General features: G+C 39.3%; 2 protein-coding genes across 3 annotated transcripts in view; both read right to left on the bottom strand.

Annotated features, from left to right (window-relative positions):
• The window catches only part of mgat4a (alpha-1,3-mannosyl-glycoprotein 4-beta-N-acetylglucosaminyltransferase A), a 29,039-nt gene extending 16,627 nt beyond the window's left edge, over window positions 1–12,412 (bottom strand). For both annotated transcript variants that reach the window (XM_005733930.1, XM_005733929.1), the window contains exon 1: window positions 11,433–12,412. In XM_005733930.1, coding sequence (XP_005733987.1) covers window positions 11,433–11,526 — 94 coding nt within the window. In that variant the 5' untranslated portion in view covers window positions 11,527–12,412. The remainder of the gene's footprint in view (window positions 1–11,432) is intronic.
• Window positions 12,413–13,267: 855 nt separating this feature from the next.
• creg2 (cellular repressor of E1A-stimulated genes 2) lies at window positions 13,268–16,419 on the bottom strand. The gene is made up of 4 exons (XM_005733931.1): window positions 15,631–16,419; window positions 14,659–14,828; window positions 13,754–13,867; window positions 13,268–13,661 (listed from the first exon to the last, which is right to left on the bottom strand). Exons 1-4 carry the CDS (start codon window positions 16,045–16,047, stop codon window positions 13,520–13,522), a joined length of 843 nt encoding a protein of 280 aa, XP_005733988.1. The 5' UTR covers window positions 16,048–16,419; the 3' UTR covers window positions 13,268–13,519.
• Between the last annotated feature and the right edge of the window lie 705 nt (window positions 16,420–17,124).

The raw sequence follows: 17,124 nt of genomic DNA on the forward strand, positions 1-17,124 counted from the left end.
GTGTGTGTGTGTGTGTGTGTGTGTGTGTGTGTGTGTGTGTGTGTGTGTGTGTCGGCTAGTCTCTGATCTTCTTCTTCTCATAGGTTTAGCGTGCCCTTTCAACAAAAAAGAAAACCCCTGCCTTTATCTTTCCCTTTCCATCGCTCTCTCTCTCACTGAGCTATTGTCCATCCACTCTGGCCTGGCTACTCTGTTGCACAGAACCATGTTGTTCCTCCTGAATGTTGATCTCTAAGACACACAGACAGATGCTGTCATTTGGTCCAATACTCCTGAATAGGGCAGCTTCAAACTAAAACAAGACTTTCATCTTCACATCAGTTCTTTGACTGGAGGACTCCAGGTCTGCTGAGGTGAAACCACACCTGTAATCCCACAGTGCAGACAAAAGATACACCAAATACCTCAGAAAGGGGGACAAGGTGTGGATAAGGTTTCTATTTAACTGGATTATTCATCCACAGTTGTATTAGGTGGTAAAACTATGGGTCTTTTTTTATTTGGAAGTACATTACCTAGTAGGTAACGCATATATACGCCAGACAGTTTTCACACAACCCTCTTGACATTTCATTACACATCTCATTACTGTTAAAGAAAATTTAGCCCCGGCTTCAAAAATGTTGCCTAATCTATAGAAAGGACTTTAATTTTTTACTGGTCAAATGGTCTACAGGGTTAATGGTTGACATACTTCACAGCCATGCTACAGAGCCTTTGGATGAAGGACGGGTGCACAAGATGCATTAAATAATTAGACCTACCTGGGGTCTGGAGTACAGCTATAAAATCTCATTATTCCTCTCTGCTCTCTAGCATCATGGGTAGTGGGGGTAGGGCTACGCTCTGCCTGAGAACTAAATAAGGTCTCCTTTTTCTGTTTTCTTATTCCTGCCTCATGTTTTGATACAATTCTTTTCATATTTCAGTATCTTGTAATGGCCTTTCCTGTGAGATATCGTCTTGATTTGTCATCCTAGATTCCTTTGCTTGGTTTATATTATTTATTAATGAGAAATGCTGGATGAATCATAGGTGTATGTAAATTTGGCAACTACTCTTTAAAACTAACTCAATCAAGCCCTCACATTCACAGACAGACACACAAAAAGGACCCTGTGTTAAAATGAATTAAAAGAGAAAAGACAGTTCAGACTTCAAACTTCATGCCAAAACTGACAGCGCTGCAAATTTCTACAGCCATGCTCTGTGATGAGTTGTCCTCTTAAGCCCCAAGGGTCTTTCTGCTGGAAAATGATATGCATAAAATTGAGTATTTTTCAGCAATTACAAAGTGTGTAAACCATCTTGCTATCAAAGTAAAGCTAACACTTGTGAGACTTCATAAGACGTGTAAGCTTCACAGCAGGTGCCATTGTGTTAAAGTAACACAAAGTAAACTCAAGAAAACTACAAATGAACACATGGGCATTTACTGTGGAAAGACTGATGCTGCTGAAGTGAAACAGAACAAAATTACAGAGGTTTTTTAATAATGTAGCTAGGCATTTTGCAATTTAACACCACCTGTGAAAGCTGAACTTTCTTAGGTAACAAGAAATAGCCTCTCTTTTTGGAGGCCAACATTATGCACAACAGTAGTCTAGTGAGTAATGCTTCAAGTATGTAAACAAGCAAATAAGGCAAAAATAATAATAATTTTGAGGCAGGACAGAATTCATGTTACGCTTTTTCAAATGTGAAGAGTTGGTCTCTTTTTGCTGTTGGTTCAATATGTTTTGGTTGGAGCGTGATGAAACCTCAGAGAGCAGCGGCATCGTTTGTCTGGTGCATGCTGTTGAGCGAACAGGGGAATCGGTGCTTTGTGTTTACACCCATTTGTGCAATTTGTTTACCTGCTACTTTAATTGTTTATTTAGCTGTGTTTGGTGGACATAGAAATGGTTTTTGTGAGCTTTAAGCTGAAATTTTGACAACTATATTTAACCTCCTAAGACCCGAACTCTTACACGGCATGTATTTTTCATTTCTCTTTGATATTTCGGCTGATTGGGACCTGATAAATGTAAAAACAAAGAATTACCAGATTTCTTTTTACCTAATTTTTGTTTCTAAGAAAAATGAGAGCCACATATGAGGATATTCGTTTAAAAATTTGATAGAACAGTAGCAGTATAATGTCCTCGTAAGTGGATATCAGGCCCTTGTAGAGCAAAATTGAGTATTTTGGTCTAAATAACCCAAAATGTGAGGTCCACATATGTGGACGCCAGGTCCTAGGAGGTTAAATAACATCCCGTTAAACCACATGGGGTTTAAGAAGTTAAGTAAAGAAAATGTCAAGCAGCAAAAATGTTAAACTTTATTAGTTTTTATTTTTAACCAAGAAAGAGGAACATACTGTTGGTTCTGTAGGAATAACTACAGTTTAATGAAGGAATATCAGTAGTTACATCAAGGTTGCAGTTTATTATATTTCTTTTTTAAAAAACCCTCAAAACTCTCTTTTGGAAACAATGTTTAGCAGCACTTAGCGAGTCACAGTCATGACATGATAATTGTTGAATTTATTGTGACAGTGCTGTTACTTATCTTGCCATCAGTAATTTAAGCATCTGACTAAATTCATGAGGAAGAGAGAGAACTCCTGCACATATCAGTTTAAGTGAGGGCAAGGATGATCTTAGTGCTAAGAAACACTTCATAAAAACCCATCCCTGAGCTCACTGCAGTGTTAAAGAGTTTTATCAGCCTGTCTATTAGCTCATCAAAAGCCCTCACAGTGATGCTGTCCTTGACCTGATTTTCCCTTGCTGATGTATGCTGCCAACAGCGAATTCAGGAGTGCTGATGAGGAGACTGTCCAGTTTATGTCCACACCAGTACGAGAACTGCAGTGCATTATATGTAGATGCACCTGTTAAAGCATATTTTTACTGTGAAAGGCACAGCAGCCCAGTTCAGCACTTAATAACAGCAAACATGTATAAACTGGTGCCATCACCAGTGTGTGAATGTGTGTGTGAATGGGTGGATGACTGGATATGTAAAGCGCTTTGGGGTCCTTAGGGACTAGTAAAGCGCTATATAAATACAGGCCATTTACCATTTATAAAGGAATAATCAAGAAATCCATACACAGGATAAACTCTGTGCTGATAAAAGGAGCTTTTGAAACTGTGGAAACTGACTCTGCGAAATACTGAAAGGCTTGTCGTGAATCATTCTGCTCAAAACAAGCTCAGCTAGAGGATGATACAACAGCTGTTAAGAGGAAATTGTGTTTAAAGGGTAATTTAACACAGTTACACATGTGTGTGCAGTTAGACACCCCCCCCCACACACACACACACACACACACACACACATCACAATATCCCACTATAGTAATGGTTTGGATTTATTTTCTGCAGTTTAGGGATATGACCCTTTCCAATGAAATGGAAAAAGAAATATGGTTGTGGACCAAAAGTACAAAAGCAGCTTCCCTGCTACTAATGTTCAAAACGAAACCATTTTTATATACAAAATCACAACCTTTACCCAACACGTCAGTTCCTGAGATTGGATAACACTGACAGCTCCCTAGCACAAAGACTGTGATGACAGATTGTGTCGAGGTGCAAATAGCACAGCTAATAGTTAGATGCATGTATTGCTAGCAAGTAGGCGAAATGGGCTGCCTTCAACATGCTCTATCTAGTCACCTTCCTGGTCTAAACATTGAGTGCTGCCAGTATTGTGAACATGTCTGGCCTTGTCCAAAGTTGTTAAAACGGATCCATCCATCAACCGTTTTCATTGGAACTGCTTCCTAAAAAACAAAAATTCCCTTGAAAGTATAGCCCTTATTAAGTTACATGCAATACAAAATGGTGAATAACCAGTATAGCATTAGTATACAAGTGCCATACCAACCACAGAGCAGCGTACAATTATAGGCTATCCACATATGCCACAAAACCAAGGGCAGCATCCCACAGGCCATTCAGTCTCTACACAGTTGCTAATTTACCTTAAAAGCACTTTAGCTTTCATTCATATTTTGCTATACAACCAACAACCATAACAAACTGAAGAGTCTTTGGGAAAAGCATGTCTACTTGCATTATGCATGTATGAAGCCCCTGCAGTGGTGCACCTGTCAGCCATGTGGTTCTATACTGCAGCTGCTGTGTGCAAGACAAAGGACTTAGCCAGATCTGAACAGTGATGTGGTGGGACTCACCAGACACCCCACGACACAATATTATCACAATACTTTACTCATAATACCATAATACTGCAATTTTTAAACGTTTAGCGGTTCGGTGAGTTTTGCAATAACAATTACTGTAATTTATTACTTTTTATTCAACTTCAAATTATCCTTCTAAAATTTAAACTGTCAACAACCGTTTTATCCAATAAGATAACATTAGCCCACTTAAGTTGTTCATAAATTCTGAAGTTGTAGTGGAAAACTAAACTGTCAAGCACGACAAAGATTGTCACTAAAACCTGGCATGATTGTTGCCATCAGTAACTGAATATGGTCAAATTGTAAATTACACGCAGTCTATGTCTGATAATACAGCAGTGTGATAAATCGTCAAAGCAAACTTAACGGCTCTCCTTCTACATGACAAATACGCATGTCAACAGGATCAAAAGATGATTTATGTACAAACAAATGAATACCCAAATCAATCTGGTGACCGAGTGTTTTTGTGTTGATTATACATAGTTACTTACATAGTTACCTACATTAAGCTAAAACATAGCAGCATAAGATGCCTGGCATACTCTCAGGGGAGGAAACCTGACATCTGGTGATTTGCACAAGTTCAAGATATGAGCCACTGATGGCAAAGAATTTGCTCACGAGTGTGGGAAACAAGCCATGTACTAATACTAAAATGTTAGTTTGAGGACTTGGGGACAATACAGAAAGCACATTTTTAAACACTTAATACAGTACTTCTGTCAATCCCATTGAAATAAAGTTAAAACTCGACACTTAAATCTCATTTTGATTGCTTTAATTCAAATCCACTGAGGCAGATGCCATGAGAGGCAACATTACAAAATTTTGTGGCTTTGCTTAAACGCGATCCGAATGTTGGCACAACTCATGAGTATTTAGGTTTTGACCACATTCATATTAAGCATGATATGTGTGTTGCTGGTCTGCTCTGTTTTTATATATACCAGGGTAATAACAGATCAAACAGATGTTACTTTCAAGTGACACTAGTTAACACCAGTTAAAACGTCTTTGGGTTAAACAGTTTGTGCACATCCACACACACACACAGCCACACAAAAAATACTTGGCACACAAACACAAAGTTGTAGTATAGATTTTTTGCAGTATTTTTCTGACAAGAATTGCAAGTCAAGCCTTGAGTAGGCAAGTGATACTACCTGAGCAGTTTTCAAATGTTAGAAGACAAAAAGAAGGCACAGCTCTAATCCTTTTGGTGTGTGTGTTTTTTTAATACCACAGCCCATTTCACTTCACTAAAATGAAGGATTAAAAGAAAAAAAAGTTGTAGGGAATTAGTATCTGAAAAAGCCAGACAAATGTTTGCCCCCTTGGCAACTTTCCCACCCATATTTTCAATTCTGCTTCCTCGCCATGGCCTCATAGTTGCTCCTGACCTCCACCCACTATTCTCCCTCCATTGTGCTAAAAGTCATGACAAACTCTGGCAGCCGGTCGTTTCTCTTAATGGAAGATCGTGCTGTCTGACAGCGTTGAACTCAGAGCACAGCCTTACTCGGCTCACTTCCACTCCTCTGCCTCCTCTTGGCTGCTGTAAGCCCACGTTCAGCCAAGGCTAGCGCTCTTTTTTGGAAACTCCACTTTCAGAGTCGTGTCCAATCAATTTTTTAATGATATCCATTGGGACTTGAAGCTTCGAGTCAATTAAAAGCTTTTTGGGGGGCTGAAAGAATATGTTGATATACAGATTAGTTGACTAACATAAAACACTCTGCTGTCTAATCAATTCATTTTTCAAGCAAATGTTTACTGGAACCTCTTCTCAAATGTTATTAAGATTCAGTGCTACAGTCGACATGACAATAAACTGAACGAGCTTGGCACTGCAAAAGATTTAGTCTGAAAACACCACCTTTGGCAACGGTAAATGATAGTGTATTTTATATTATAATGCATCTGATAAAGTAGTCTGACCAGTAATCAGTGGACTACAGGGTGAAGTGGAAAGATATCAAGAGGACTGTAGCAAACACTGTAGTCGTGCTTGTGAGTCGTGCTTTCAGGGTGAGCTCAACGCTTAAATTACGTGTATGTTATAGTTAAGGACAATCGGGGATTTGCAATATCTAAAAAATAAAATGCTATGTACCTCAGAAATATAAAGGCCTGTTTTGTGATCTTGAAAGTTAGTTGTAGGCTCAACACCCCCCCCAAGAAACACTCAACTTTCCACAAAAAAAAGCATCTTACTGTTTCTCTGCTATGTCAGCACTATCTGCCTTTTCTCTCCACAATAAGAGCCCACCTCAGGCTTTTCTATTCCCTCTTTTAAGATTTAGTCTTTATACTCTTCTTCCTTCCAGGCTACTTTTGTCTGGCAGACAGCCCTACCTCACAAAGTCCAAAAGCCAAAAAGCAAACACACACAATTGCACACACAGCCAGATATCACAAAGAAGAACCAAAACGTGCAAGCCGTATCTTCTCCCAATCAAACTAATAAACTACATCGCTAGCCCACCTTATAGAATCTGCCTGCTTTTTTCTCCTTTAGCACAAGCTATTTTTGTCCCATTGTGTTTGGACTGATGCAATGATGGAAGAAGTCATGCCTTTAAACAATGAGGAGGGGAGGGGAATGCACTCAGGGAAGGCAAGGAGGAAGTGATATTTCCATAACTAAAGGGTGTTTTGTGCGTGACACTGAAGATTGAGCGAATCTGCTGAAACTATAAGCACAGAACTGGCACTATCCTAGTCTCAAAATAACGGACTACGTCCTAAACAACTGTATGAAACACTGAGTGCTTTTAAAACATCTGCAACACATAATTTTTGTAACTTCAACTGTGTAAAAGCAGCCAAGACACTCAACTTCCTTCAAAGAGAACAACACTGATCAGATGGTTCTCTTTGAAGGAAGCTTTTAAAGTTCTTCATGTGATGTCTTAACACAAGGAGACTGCTGTCACATACTACAAGAATGAATAATAGGAATGAAATGCAAGACAAAGTTATAAAGACTATAAAAATCACTTGTTTTTTTCCCTCCATAGATATTCCAAGCAGAATTAATTAAATCATTTACAGAGATCAGTAGGATTTTAATTTTCCTTTCTTCCAACAGTATTTAAGACTGCATTAAACTATATAAACACCCTAAATGTAAAGTTTTTGAATACAAAGGCCCCTTGATTTGACTATGCCTGAAGGAAAAAAAATACTAAATGGAAAAAAATGTTTAAAGCAACATGTGGGGGCAATCACAATGATGGTATCATATCTAAGGTTCATGACAAACAAGGTTGTTATTAATGTGTGTGAACTTTGCTGTGGATGGAAAGGAAATGATATATATTTGCAAAGCCCTACCCATTTATGATAACAAACGACAATGACATGCTCATTGTGAGGAAACACACAGAAATGTGGATACGCATTTCTTCTTTGACACAAAAAGAGAGGACCTCACCATACTGTTTGAGCAACTCAAAGCTCACCTATATTATTCGTCTTTATCTAGCTTATTCTTGTTGTTTTGATCTACTTGAGATATAACCAAAGAGATAGTAGAGAGCAGCTTCTCACTAGGGAAAGAAGGAGACTGACAGAGAAGTACACATTCTGGAGAGTCATTCACCGCAGAGTGTTTGGACAGCTGACTGGCACAGTGCTCATTCACAGCAGTCAAGTGACCAGCAACAGAACAGGCTATCAGAAGCAAAGGTTAATGCAAAACAAAAAGAGGGAAAAAAAACAACTGATAGGTAATCTTTCTACTCCAATAAAGAAATTGCTCTTTGAGCTACAAATATTTATCTATACAACCCAGTCCACTGAAAAACACTTACCGGTACTTAAAGAGGTTTTGAACATTTACATTTTTAAAATTATTCACTGCCTGAGTTCATGTTCAACACTAGAAGTGCTCACATTGGCCAGAGTTAAGAGTAAAAGCTATTTATTCCCACAATAAGAAATAATATGATATAAAAAAATGTGATTAAAAACAGAAAAGCAATCTGTGCTAAAGCATCACGTGTTAAGATAAGAAAAAGCACAGAGACCATGAGCCAGTGAAACACAAGATAAAATACCTAAAGACACATGTAAAAGCCACACACTAATCAGGAGAATTAATACTATGAAATGCACTATAGGAACAGATCTGATAAATATTATACAGTTAGAAAAAGGCAGCCTGAGTGATTAGATCACTTTCTAAAAATAAAAAAATCTAAGTGTACATGTAAGTGCTATATAGCTTTTAATTACAATTTATTTTTATTAATTCTAACTAAATAGCTTTTATCTGTCCCACTCCCACAGTTTGGTGTTTTTAACAATAGATAGAACACGAGAGACAGATGCACACAAACAACAAAGTCACGGCTAATTTTCTTTAAAATATGCATTTTTTTTCCCCCTATTTCAGGATCATGTTATTGCGCTGTAGCTTAGCATATGCAGACATAAACAAAACTTCAACACAAAGACAGCATTTAGGAAAGGAATGCTCCAAATAATAAAAGCACAATCACATTAAAGGCCAATTTGCCAACAAAGCATAAAGAAGAGCTTATTTCATATACAAAACTGCAAGCAAACACACAAACCCCAGGCCACCACGGCACAAATAAAGCTTAAAAACCAACATCCGTTTACATGCACGTCTATTAGCTGGCAATCTTGTTTTTCCCAGCCTTTGTTGGCACATTCCTGGCATCTTCCTGCAACCATAGATGAGTGGACCTGTGTGAATTGTATTTGACACTGTGCATGAGAGGTCTTGCACATACACACTCGTGCTCGTGCATGTGACAAACAAAAACAGGGAGCCACTCAGAAGAAGAAGAAAAAAAAGCACAGAGGTCAAATGCTCCACAGGGATCCTTTAAGCTCTAGCATGTTGAGATCTTTCAGCTCAAAGCATTTTTCTTTAAATAGCAGCATTACTGCATCCGTCTGTGTAGCCCTCGTCTACAAAGATGTTTTCACACTAAGAAAGTCACAAGCGCTGTAATAAAACTGATAACAGTGGAGTTCAGGTCAGTTTCAGGATCCTTGTTTTGAGCATAGAGCTTTAACTGCCGCTGCGAAGGCCGAGCTGAATACAATAAGTTAATGGTTTGTGTTTTAAGTGACACCAGTTCTTCTCCTTCTAGGACAAGATCAAATCTATGTTATAATAATTCCATACTGAGCAATGTTTGGATTTCATTACCACAAGACTCTAGGAAAAACAGAACTATCAGCTCAACTTGCCAGACAGGTCACATTTTCATATCTGTATTTTTCTGTTTCATTACAGACGTTGACTGTATATTAAGACTTTAATGTGTGAAACAGGAACAATCACCGGAAATAACTTTGCTGAGCTTTTTTTTCTTGTTCTAATTGTATGTCTACAATTAGGGAGTGATTTTATTGTGAGTAACACAAAAGTCAAATTCCTTGCGGGTATTTTCAAGCTTCACAAATAAAGCCCAGTGTGAACACTTAGTTGTGGCAATAACAGTATAAAAGATTTCAGATTTGAGTGTTGCTGCAAGGAAGCTACAAATTCTAAAGCACACCTGGCTCGCAACCAAATACTCAATTACCACAATTTCAGTGTTACAATTGAAGACTATTGGCAGCAATCACAGATTTACCAGGTTCAAAATAGTTATTTGGGATTTTAATTATTTATATAGCACCAAATCACAGCAACGGTCATCTCAAATCGCTTTTCATTGTACAGTAAAAATCCTGGAATAACAAATAAAAAGTGAAACTCCAACAATCAGACAAACACCTAAATGTACGCAGTTGGTGATAATGGGAAGGGAAAATGTCATTTTAACTAAAACTATTTTTAACTATCTAAAATAAATCTATGTATTTTTCTGTTATTTTAGCCAATTGAGAAGCAAAAAATTTATTTTAAGTTTGAACAAATTAAACCGCCCACCCCAGGCTACATTTATTTACAGTCAACCTTTGTCTTCCTGAGTTACGCCGTTGTATAATGTCCAGATACGTATTCATACAGGGTATGATTATGTCAAATTGAAGGTGACCTTTTGGGATAAAACGTTGTGACTTCATTATTTTATTCTGTCAGAGCACAAATATTCAATCACTTCATCCATGCATACAAGACTATTTCTGCCAAGTTTGAGGAAATATCCTCACAGAGCAGCTGAGTTATTGTGTTCACAGGGATGAGATGTGGAGATGGTTTGTGGACAAGTCTGAAATCAAATTTAAAATAACAAATTGTCTCATACACTTGCTACTGGATAACCATGGTTGGACACATGCACTGTATTTTAATGGCAACCTTAATGGTTTATAAGTTGTACAGGTGAGCACATCATCTACATTGTGAGCCACAATTAAACAGTACATGTTAAGGATTTACATAAAGACCAGGAGCCAGTATTATAATTTTGTTGGCTTGTGACAACTGTCAAATTGAACAGACTGACCTGCCATAGCTTTATCCCATACAGACTTACTAACTGTATCAACAGGTGCAACATTTATGGTAGCATCATCTCATAACCTCTACCCCCCCATACGCCCACTTTCATATAATCACCAGTCTGAGCCTGCTCCATTTAAAAGAAAACATTTCATCAAGCTGATACGATCTGCAGTAATCACAACCTGAATCCCTGGTTTGAAATTTATATATGGGCTGCAATTATTTACACCCTGCTGGTAACAAGACCAAGGCCCATATTCCTGCCCACACCACACTGGAAAGTAAGCACTCAGCCATAAGCTGTGTACTGTAACACAGCCACACTTGTGTAATAAGCTCAGGCACAGATGCCTGACATGTAATGCTCAGATGAGAGTCATTAAAAGACGTGTATGCAGAAACCTAATGTTAGTGAATGGCGTAATTATCTAGAGGTTTTGCCTGGCAGGGGCAAACTAGATTATCCCTAAGTTAGTGAGGATGGCTGGAAACAGCACTTTGGGTATGATTAACTGGGACAGGAGATGGGGCACAATAAAGCTTAAAACAAAAGAACTCCATCCATTTATTATAGCGATAACACGGGTTATTACGCATTACCACGTTGAAACCAGTTCCACGGGATGGATGACTTCACCTGCTGTGTCTTAAGACATGCTGCTTGCTGGTCATGCTTCAGCTTTCTGCCTGCCAGCTTGTTAACCAGGCCTCGTCTAGAGACCGTCGATCCCTCTGACATTTTTTTATACGGGGTGGGGGGGATAACCGAGATGACATAAATGTCCAACTTACCTTTGCCATTCTGCCACGCTGTATACCAAGAGAGACTAAGGAAAGACGTGAAGAAGATAAGTGCAGTGGCCACAGTTCCATTTCTGAGCCTCATCTCATTTCAGCGATGCCTCTCCTCGGCTTCGTGTCGGGGACCCCGGAGCTGCCACTGCCTCCCTCCCTCCGTCTCTCTCTCTCTCTGGCTTCAGGATGTGGAGACGGGCGTAGGCACGGGCATAGGGTGCTTCAACCCGTAAAAACGCTCCGCTTAACGGGGAGGGTGAACACCGACTTCTCCGCACGGAAACAAGGGCGCTGCTGTAGCCCTGTCGGAGCGTCTTCTCTTTTCGTTGTTCGCGGGACTAAAAAAACATACGTGCTAACCTAGCCTATCGGTTATCAGTCGGCTGCTTTGTTTGTGAGACAATATAGCTTACATTGTGGGTTTAAAAAGAACGAACTAGTTGCCAATACAATCCATAGTGTTTTCAAAGCCAGCCGTTAAGCTACAAGTTACAAGTAGATGTCATCTCAACAGTGTGACTACTGATCGTCCGGGATAGGCTGGTGGGTCTCTGACGGTGTCCTAAAGGCTACGCCTCGAATCACGTTGATTTCGCTTTAACGGAGAGCAGGGTTAAAACATACGCAAATAAACACGGTAGAGTGCGGCTAACTCACTGAGCCTCTTCCACAAAACAACCAAGTTTTAACCGTCACTGCTAGTCGACCCGCATACTGCGACAGAACGTCTGTTAGCTACTTAGCTGACGAGCTAACACGAAGTTGAAACCAGCCGGGTAAACTAAAGCCAAGCGGACAGGGGGCTCATTCTGCGCTGACTGTCGCGGAGGAGTTCTACGGCACACCTCAATTAACACAACCCCTAAAATTAACCAAGCGCAAATGATTTTTTTACATGTTATATAGATAAACCGGTCTACCTTGGGTGCTTTTTTAGGGAAATTAACGTGCCCCATACGGTAGTATATGCAAACTGGGCTTCCGGTAAGAACCTTCAAAATAAAGCACTCACTCGACTCACTGTTGTGGTCGACAACAGTGGTGCAACTCACGACGGGACGAGCATGCAGTCATTCCAGGCGTTTGAAAGGACTGCTATTTTAATATCTTTGTTTAAAGCTATCATTGCTGCACCTGGAAAAAAAATCTGTTAAATTCTCACTCCAACTTTAACACAATCATTTTTAAGTTTCAAACCCCCCACTGTAGATGAAACCTAAAAAATAAAATAAACCAGCATTATTGACGTGGGAATTGTTGTGAAATTACTAGAAAACTCTATAATGTCAAACTTGTGCTTTTTCCACCAACCGGCTATTTTTCCCCCCAACACACATTAAGTGCACCATCTAGTGCCCAAAACTTTAGCTTGTATTTGTATGCAACCTCAGCTGGCACCCTCTCAACGCAGAACATAATGCAAGCAAATAATAAGACTTAAACTACAAGAAGCATATTCATATTCGAATATGAAATTTAAAAGGGTTTAACTGTGCAAAAAGTAGCTGCCCAATGTTTTTTGAAACAAGTTGCTGTCAAATTCAAAATGAGTTGGTTTTTTTCATGCAGCAGTAAAATATCTCAATTTAAACATTAGATTTGTTTTCTATGTTCTGTTGTTAATAACACAATCACCATATTTGTTTAAAAATGAAAATGACAGGTTTAGGAGTGTGAATCAGTTAATACTAACAATAGACAACAAATTTATATTTACTTTAAATAATATGCACAATATTAATTTTATTTATTTAAAGAAAACGCATCTTAGTGTGAACCCAAGATGCAATCAACAAACAATCTATGTTTCATACAAACTGCATTCACAGATGTGAGGAGTTTAAGTCATTTATTGACTATAAATACATTCACGCATCAAACACAAGTAACTGATCTTGTGTGACAAACAAAGATATGAAAGAAGAGAAAATGTAGGCATGAAGAACAACCCCTGCCTTACAGATGAATTGAAACAGGATTTTAAACAAGATGTAAAACATTCTTTGCACATTCTGCTTTGTGAATTTGTGAACACCTTACTGGAGTGATATCTGTGGGGCAGATAGCATTTGTGAGGGATATTCTCAGAAAGGAGTAGCTTTAAAGTAGTCCTCCAGCGGAATGAGCGTTGTACCCCCGACCCAGTCTTGCAGCCAGATCTGAATCAACTCCAGCTTCATGAAGAACCACTTGTGTCCCACTGGCCACTTTGCCATAACAGGATGCCTTTGAAACATTGTGCAAAATGTCAGGATACATGTCACGCATGCCAAATGGTGTTTCCCTAAGGAAAAGACATCTTCTACATGCTCTGTTACCTTGAGAACACTGCCTCCTTCGCAAACGCAAGCTCCTCCGGGGCCACCTCGATCATCTTGCCCGTGAGCGTGAGTCGAGCACATCTGGGATCCTCTGGATCATACACCATTTGCCTTAAAAAGAACAAAAACACACACACACACACACACAGGAGAGCATTCAACATTGCAAGACACACAGCTGTATGTAGTGTTTCAGAAAGCTACAGCAGTGATTTAGCTGAGGTTAGACCAAACAAGCAAACTGTCCCAAAATCCCCAAGATTACTGTGTCAACTAGTTTGTGGAAACTGTTTGAAGCTCAAAACATCTTCTTTCAGCAGCTCTCATTAAGGGTCGCCACAGCAAATCATCTGCCTCCATCTCACTCTATACCTCTCCATCCTCCTCTGCATGTCCTGCTTCACTACATCCATGATCTTTCTCTTGAAGTAATTAGGGCATATTTTTAAGAAAGCTTCTTTCATATCTAAAACTGTTATTTCACTTTGTGTTTTATTAAATGAGCAATAATGTCAATTTTATTTCTACAGCACATTTAAAAGCGACAAGGTTGACCAACATGCTTTACAAATGCAAACGAGACAAAAACTGCGATCAATAAAATAAATACAATAAAATAACTCATAAAAAAAAAACAAATACAATAAAATGTGACTAAAAACAAACTGACAGAAGCAACAACACAAGAATACCTAATGAGACTCAAAGTTAACTGAAATTAACAGCCAAGGTAAAAATGTGAGCTTTAATATGGGACTTTAAGTGCCAGTCTAGAGGCTGTGAGTGAAAAAAGGCCAATCCCCTCTGTGTCTAAATCAACACCTAAGAGCATCTGGCTAGAGGATCTCAATAATCAGATAGATGGGTGTTTTTCCCCCCCCACAGAACAACATTTAGATTACCTGCAGAATTCCCCCTCAGCCTCTGAGAAGGTGAGAGAAGCATAGGGGTTGCTTTTCAGGTCTGCCACAGTGTTGTCCATTGGAGTCACATAAAAATAGATGACTCCAGTGCTGTTGTCCAGTGGTCCATCACTCACTGAGAAGATGTTTCCAAAAGGAAGACCTTTGATCTGTACACACACACATAAAAAAATGTGCTATATTTTTACAGTATATAGAAACTTATATTTATATGCATTTATAAAGACATAGGTTTTAAGCAACACAGATCCTTTGTGCTTGTTTTAAGTAAGTAAATTTTAGCGCATAAAACCAATAAAATTACACTAAAATGAAATAAACGTGATCCTAAAAAATGTAATGAAGTTTTTACATGAAATAGCCCAATGACAACCAATCAGTTCCAGAAATCAGCAGTTTCCAAAAGCTTAACAGAACAGCTATGCCTTCAGCTTTGATATTTGAGATCACTCGGAAGAGTTTTTAGTGCAACAGCAAATTCATGAGCTCCATTTTAAAATAACAAACAGATGGAGCTCGTTTGTTGAGATGGGAGAAGCTCGAGAAGGACACCCATCCATGCAGAGCTTCACCCATTAGACTGAAGCTATTTCTCAGTTAAATTCACATTACATACGCAGGGTGGGTGTATCCCAAGGGCACTTCGGGCTGATCTCAGTTCTGGTCTTGCGTAAGGAGATTATTTTAAGGCTATTTTCAGTACTTGTCACTCGGTGTGATTTCCTGCATATGCGTTTGATTTTCACTGGTGAATTTTCTTCAAATCTTCATCAGTGTATTTAAAAAGCTGATCGTGTTTCGAGTAAAATCAAAGGGTCCACGCACAAAGGTAGAGGGGTATCTTTTTCATAATATGGTGAGAACATGGGCGTGTTCCTCAGCTTGTCCCATTACGCTTAAATGCGCAAAGAAATCCTGAACCGGGACCACTATCCCCTCTGTGTGCGTTACCTTTTCTTGAGTGGAAATGGTGGCCAGGTACCCCCAGTCACTGTAATGAGATATGTATCTGGCAGTCTTTGCTGTGTCTTGGTGCGGGGGAGGAGTGCTGCTGGCGGACTTCTTCACCTTCTCTAACCGATATGAAAACAGGCGAGAGGAAAGCTGTGCGGCGCTGTCGCCCTCGGGCTTGACCAGCTCTCCGGGGCTCTCCACGCTGTCTCCGAGGACGTTGGAGGACGGATACGCCTGCTTCCACAGCCCCGCACTGTCCACCAGCAGCGCCGGGGCGACCTCCTCCGACAAGTCTCCGTCCTCCACCACATCGTTGGAGGACACCACCCAGGACACGGAGCTCCTGAGGGTGTAGCTCTCACACAGACACAGGATGTTGGCAAACAGCGCCAAAGGAAAGTAAGAAGGCCTCATATTACTGAGCTGGGAGAATGGCCGTCCTTCTCCACTCTCTCTCTCTATCTCGTGTTTACAAACTCACGTGTGTGCTTTCATAACACGGGGATACTTTGCCACAGAGAGCAATTTCCACAGCGACCCCTGCTGATTCACCATAAGGCAATTTTACAATCAACGCTCAGCAGAAGGGACTGCAGAGAAGACGCTCCGTGTGCTAAATAACCGAGTAACTATTGCATACCATATGTTTGTGTTTAACTGTAGTGATATCACTCATGTGTGGCCTGTCATTCCCACAGAGACTGTGTAAAAGTCATATAAGGATCATGCAGCACAACCTTTATTTATACAGTATCTTATAAGGACACATAGCAAAAAAAATGATTAAAAGCAATAATAATGACAATTTGTTAGTAAAAGAAGACAATAAACTGTTTATAATAATAATAATAATAATAATATGTAGATGGTGTTTTTGTTCTTCTCACAACAAATGACAAATATTATAAGATTTGCCATAAGCTTGTTATTTCCTGTTCCTGCTGTGCATCCATTATTGTATATGAGTCACTTTTTCCACCAAAGTATAAGCAGCTGGCTAAAAAATAAAAGGCTTAAGTAGTACATTCATTGGTCCCAATACTTATAGTCAAACTCAATAGCTCATACATTAAACAGTTTCTCCCCTACAGATCCATGTTTACTGGTATGTGTTCATCACTGAAACACCTTTTGTCATTTTTTTTGAAGGTTGTCATGGTGAAAGAAGTAAAAAATCAAGCTGCTGTCCTGCAGAATATATGTCGGCTCAAATAAGGTTGATTTTTAGAATCAGTGTTATTTACTCTGTAACTAATAGTTCTAATAAGCTGAAAGCAATTTAAAATCACTAGTCTGATGATGGGGATATTTCCCTAACTGTTCCAGGTGTCTCCTGTCCATAGCGTCCAAGATTGTTCATTTTGGTCTAGAAGCTGTTGAGGTGTTACTGAGTCAAACTGAACATTGTGATCTGTTTATGTCAAGGTGAACGAGCGGACAATTCTTCTATTCTTCCTCCTTTCTTATAACAAATGCAAAGCTACAGTGGGG

The sequence above is a fragment of the Pundamilia nyererei genome, unplaced genomic scaffold (assembly GCF_000239375.1).
Source record: "Pundamilia nyererei isolate P.nyererei 1_Seehausen unplaced genomic scaffold, PunNye1.0 scaffold00055, whole genome shotgun sequence".
NCBI classification, from domain to species: Eukaryota; Metazoa; Chordata; class Actinopteri; order Cichliformes; family Cichlidae; genus Pundamilia; species Pundamilia nyererei.

What these genes read in the sequence shown, in the direction of transcription:
- creg2 (XM_005733931.1), bottom strand. Translation starts at nt 16,047, where the DNA reads ATGAGGCCTTCTTACTTTCCTTTGGCGCTGTTTGCCAACATCCTGTGT. An exon ending in CCATTTCCACTCAAGAAAAG is followed by an intron (nt 14,829 to 15,630) that starts GTAACGCACACA and finishes GTGTGTGTACAG; the next exon opens with ATCAAAGGTCTTCCTTTTGG. An exon ending in GCTGAGGGGGAATTCTGCAG is followed by an intron (nt 13,868 to 14,658) that starts GTAATCTAAATG and finishes GTTCTTTTTAAG; the next exon opens with GCAAATGGTGTATGATCCAG.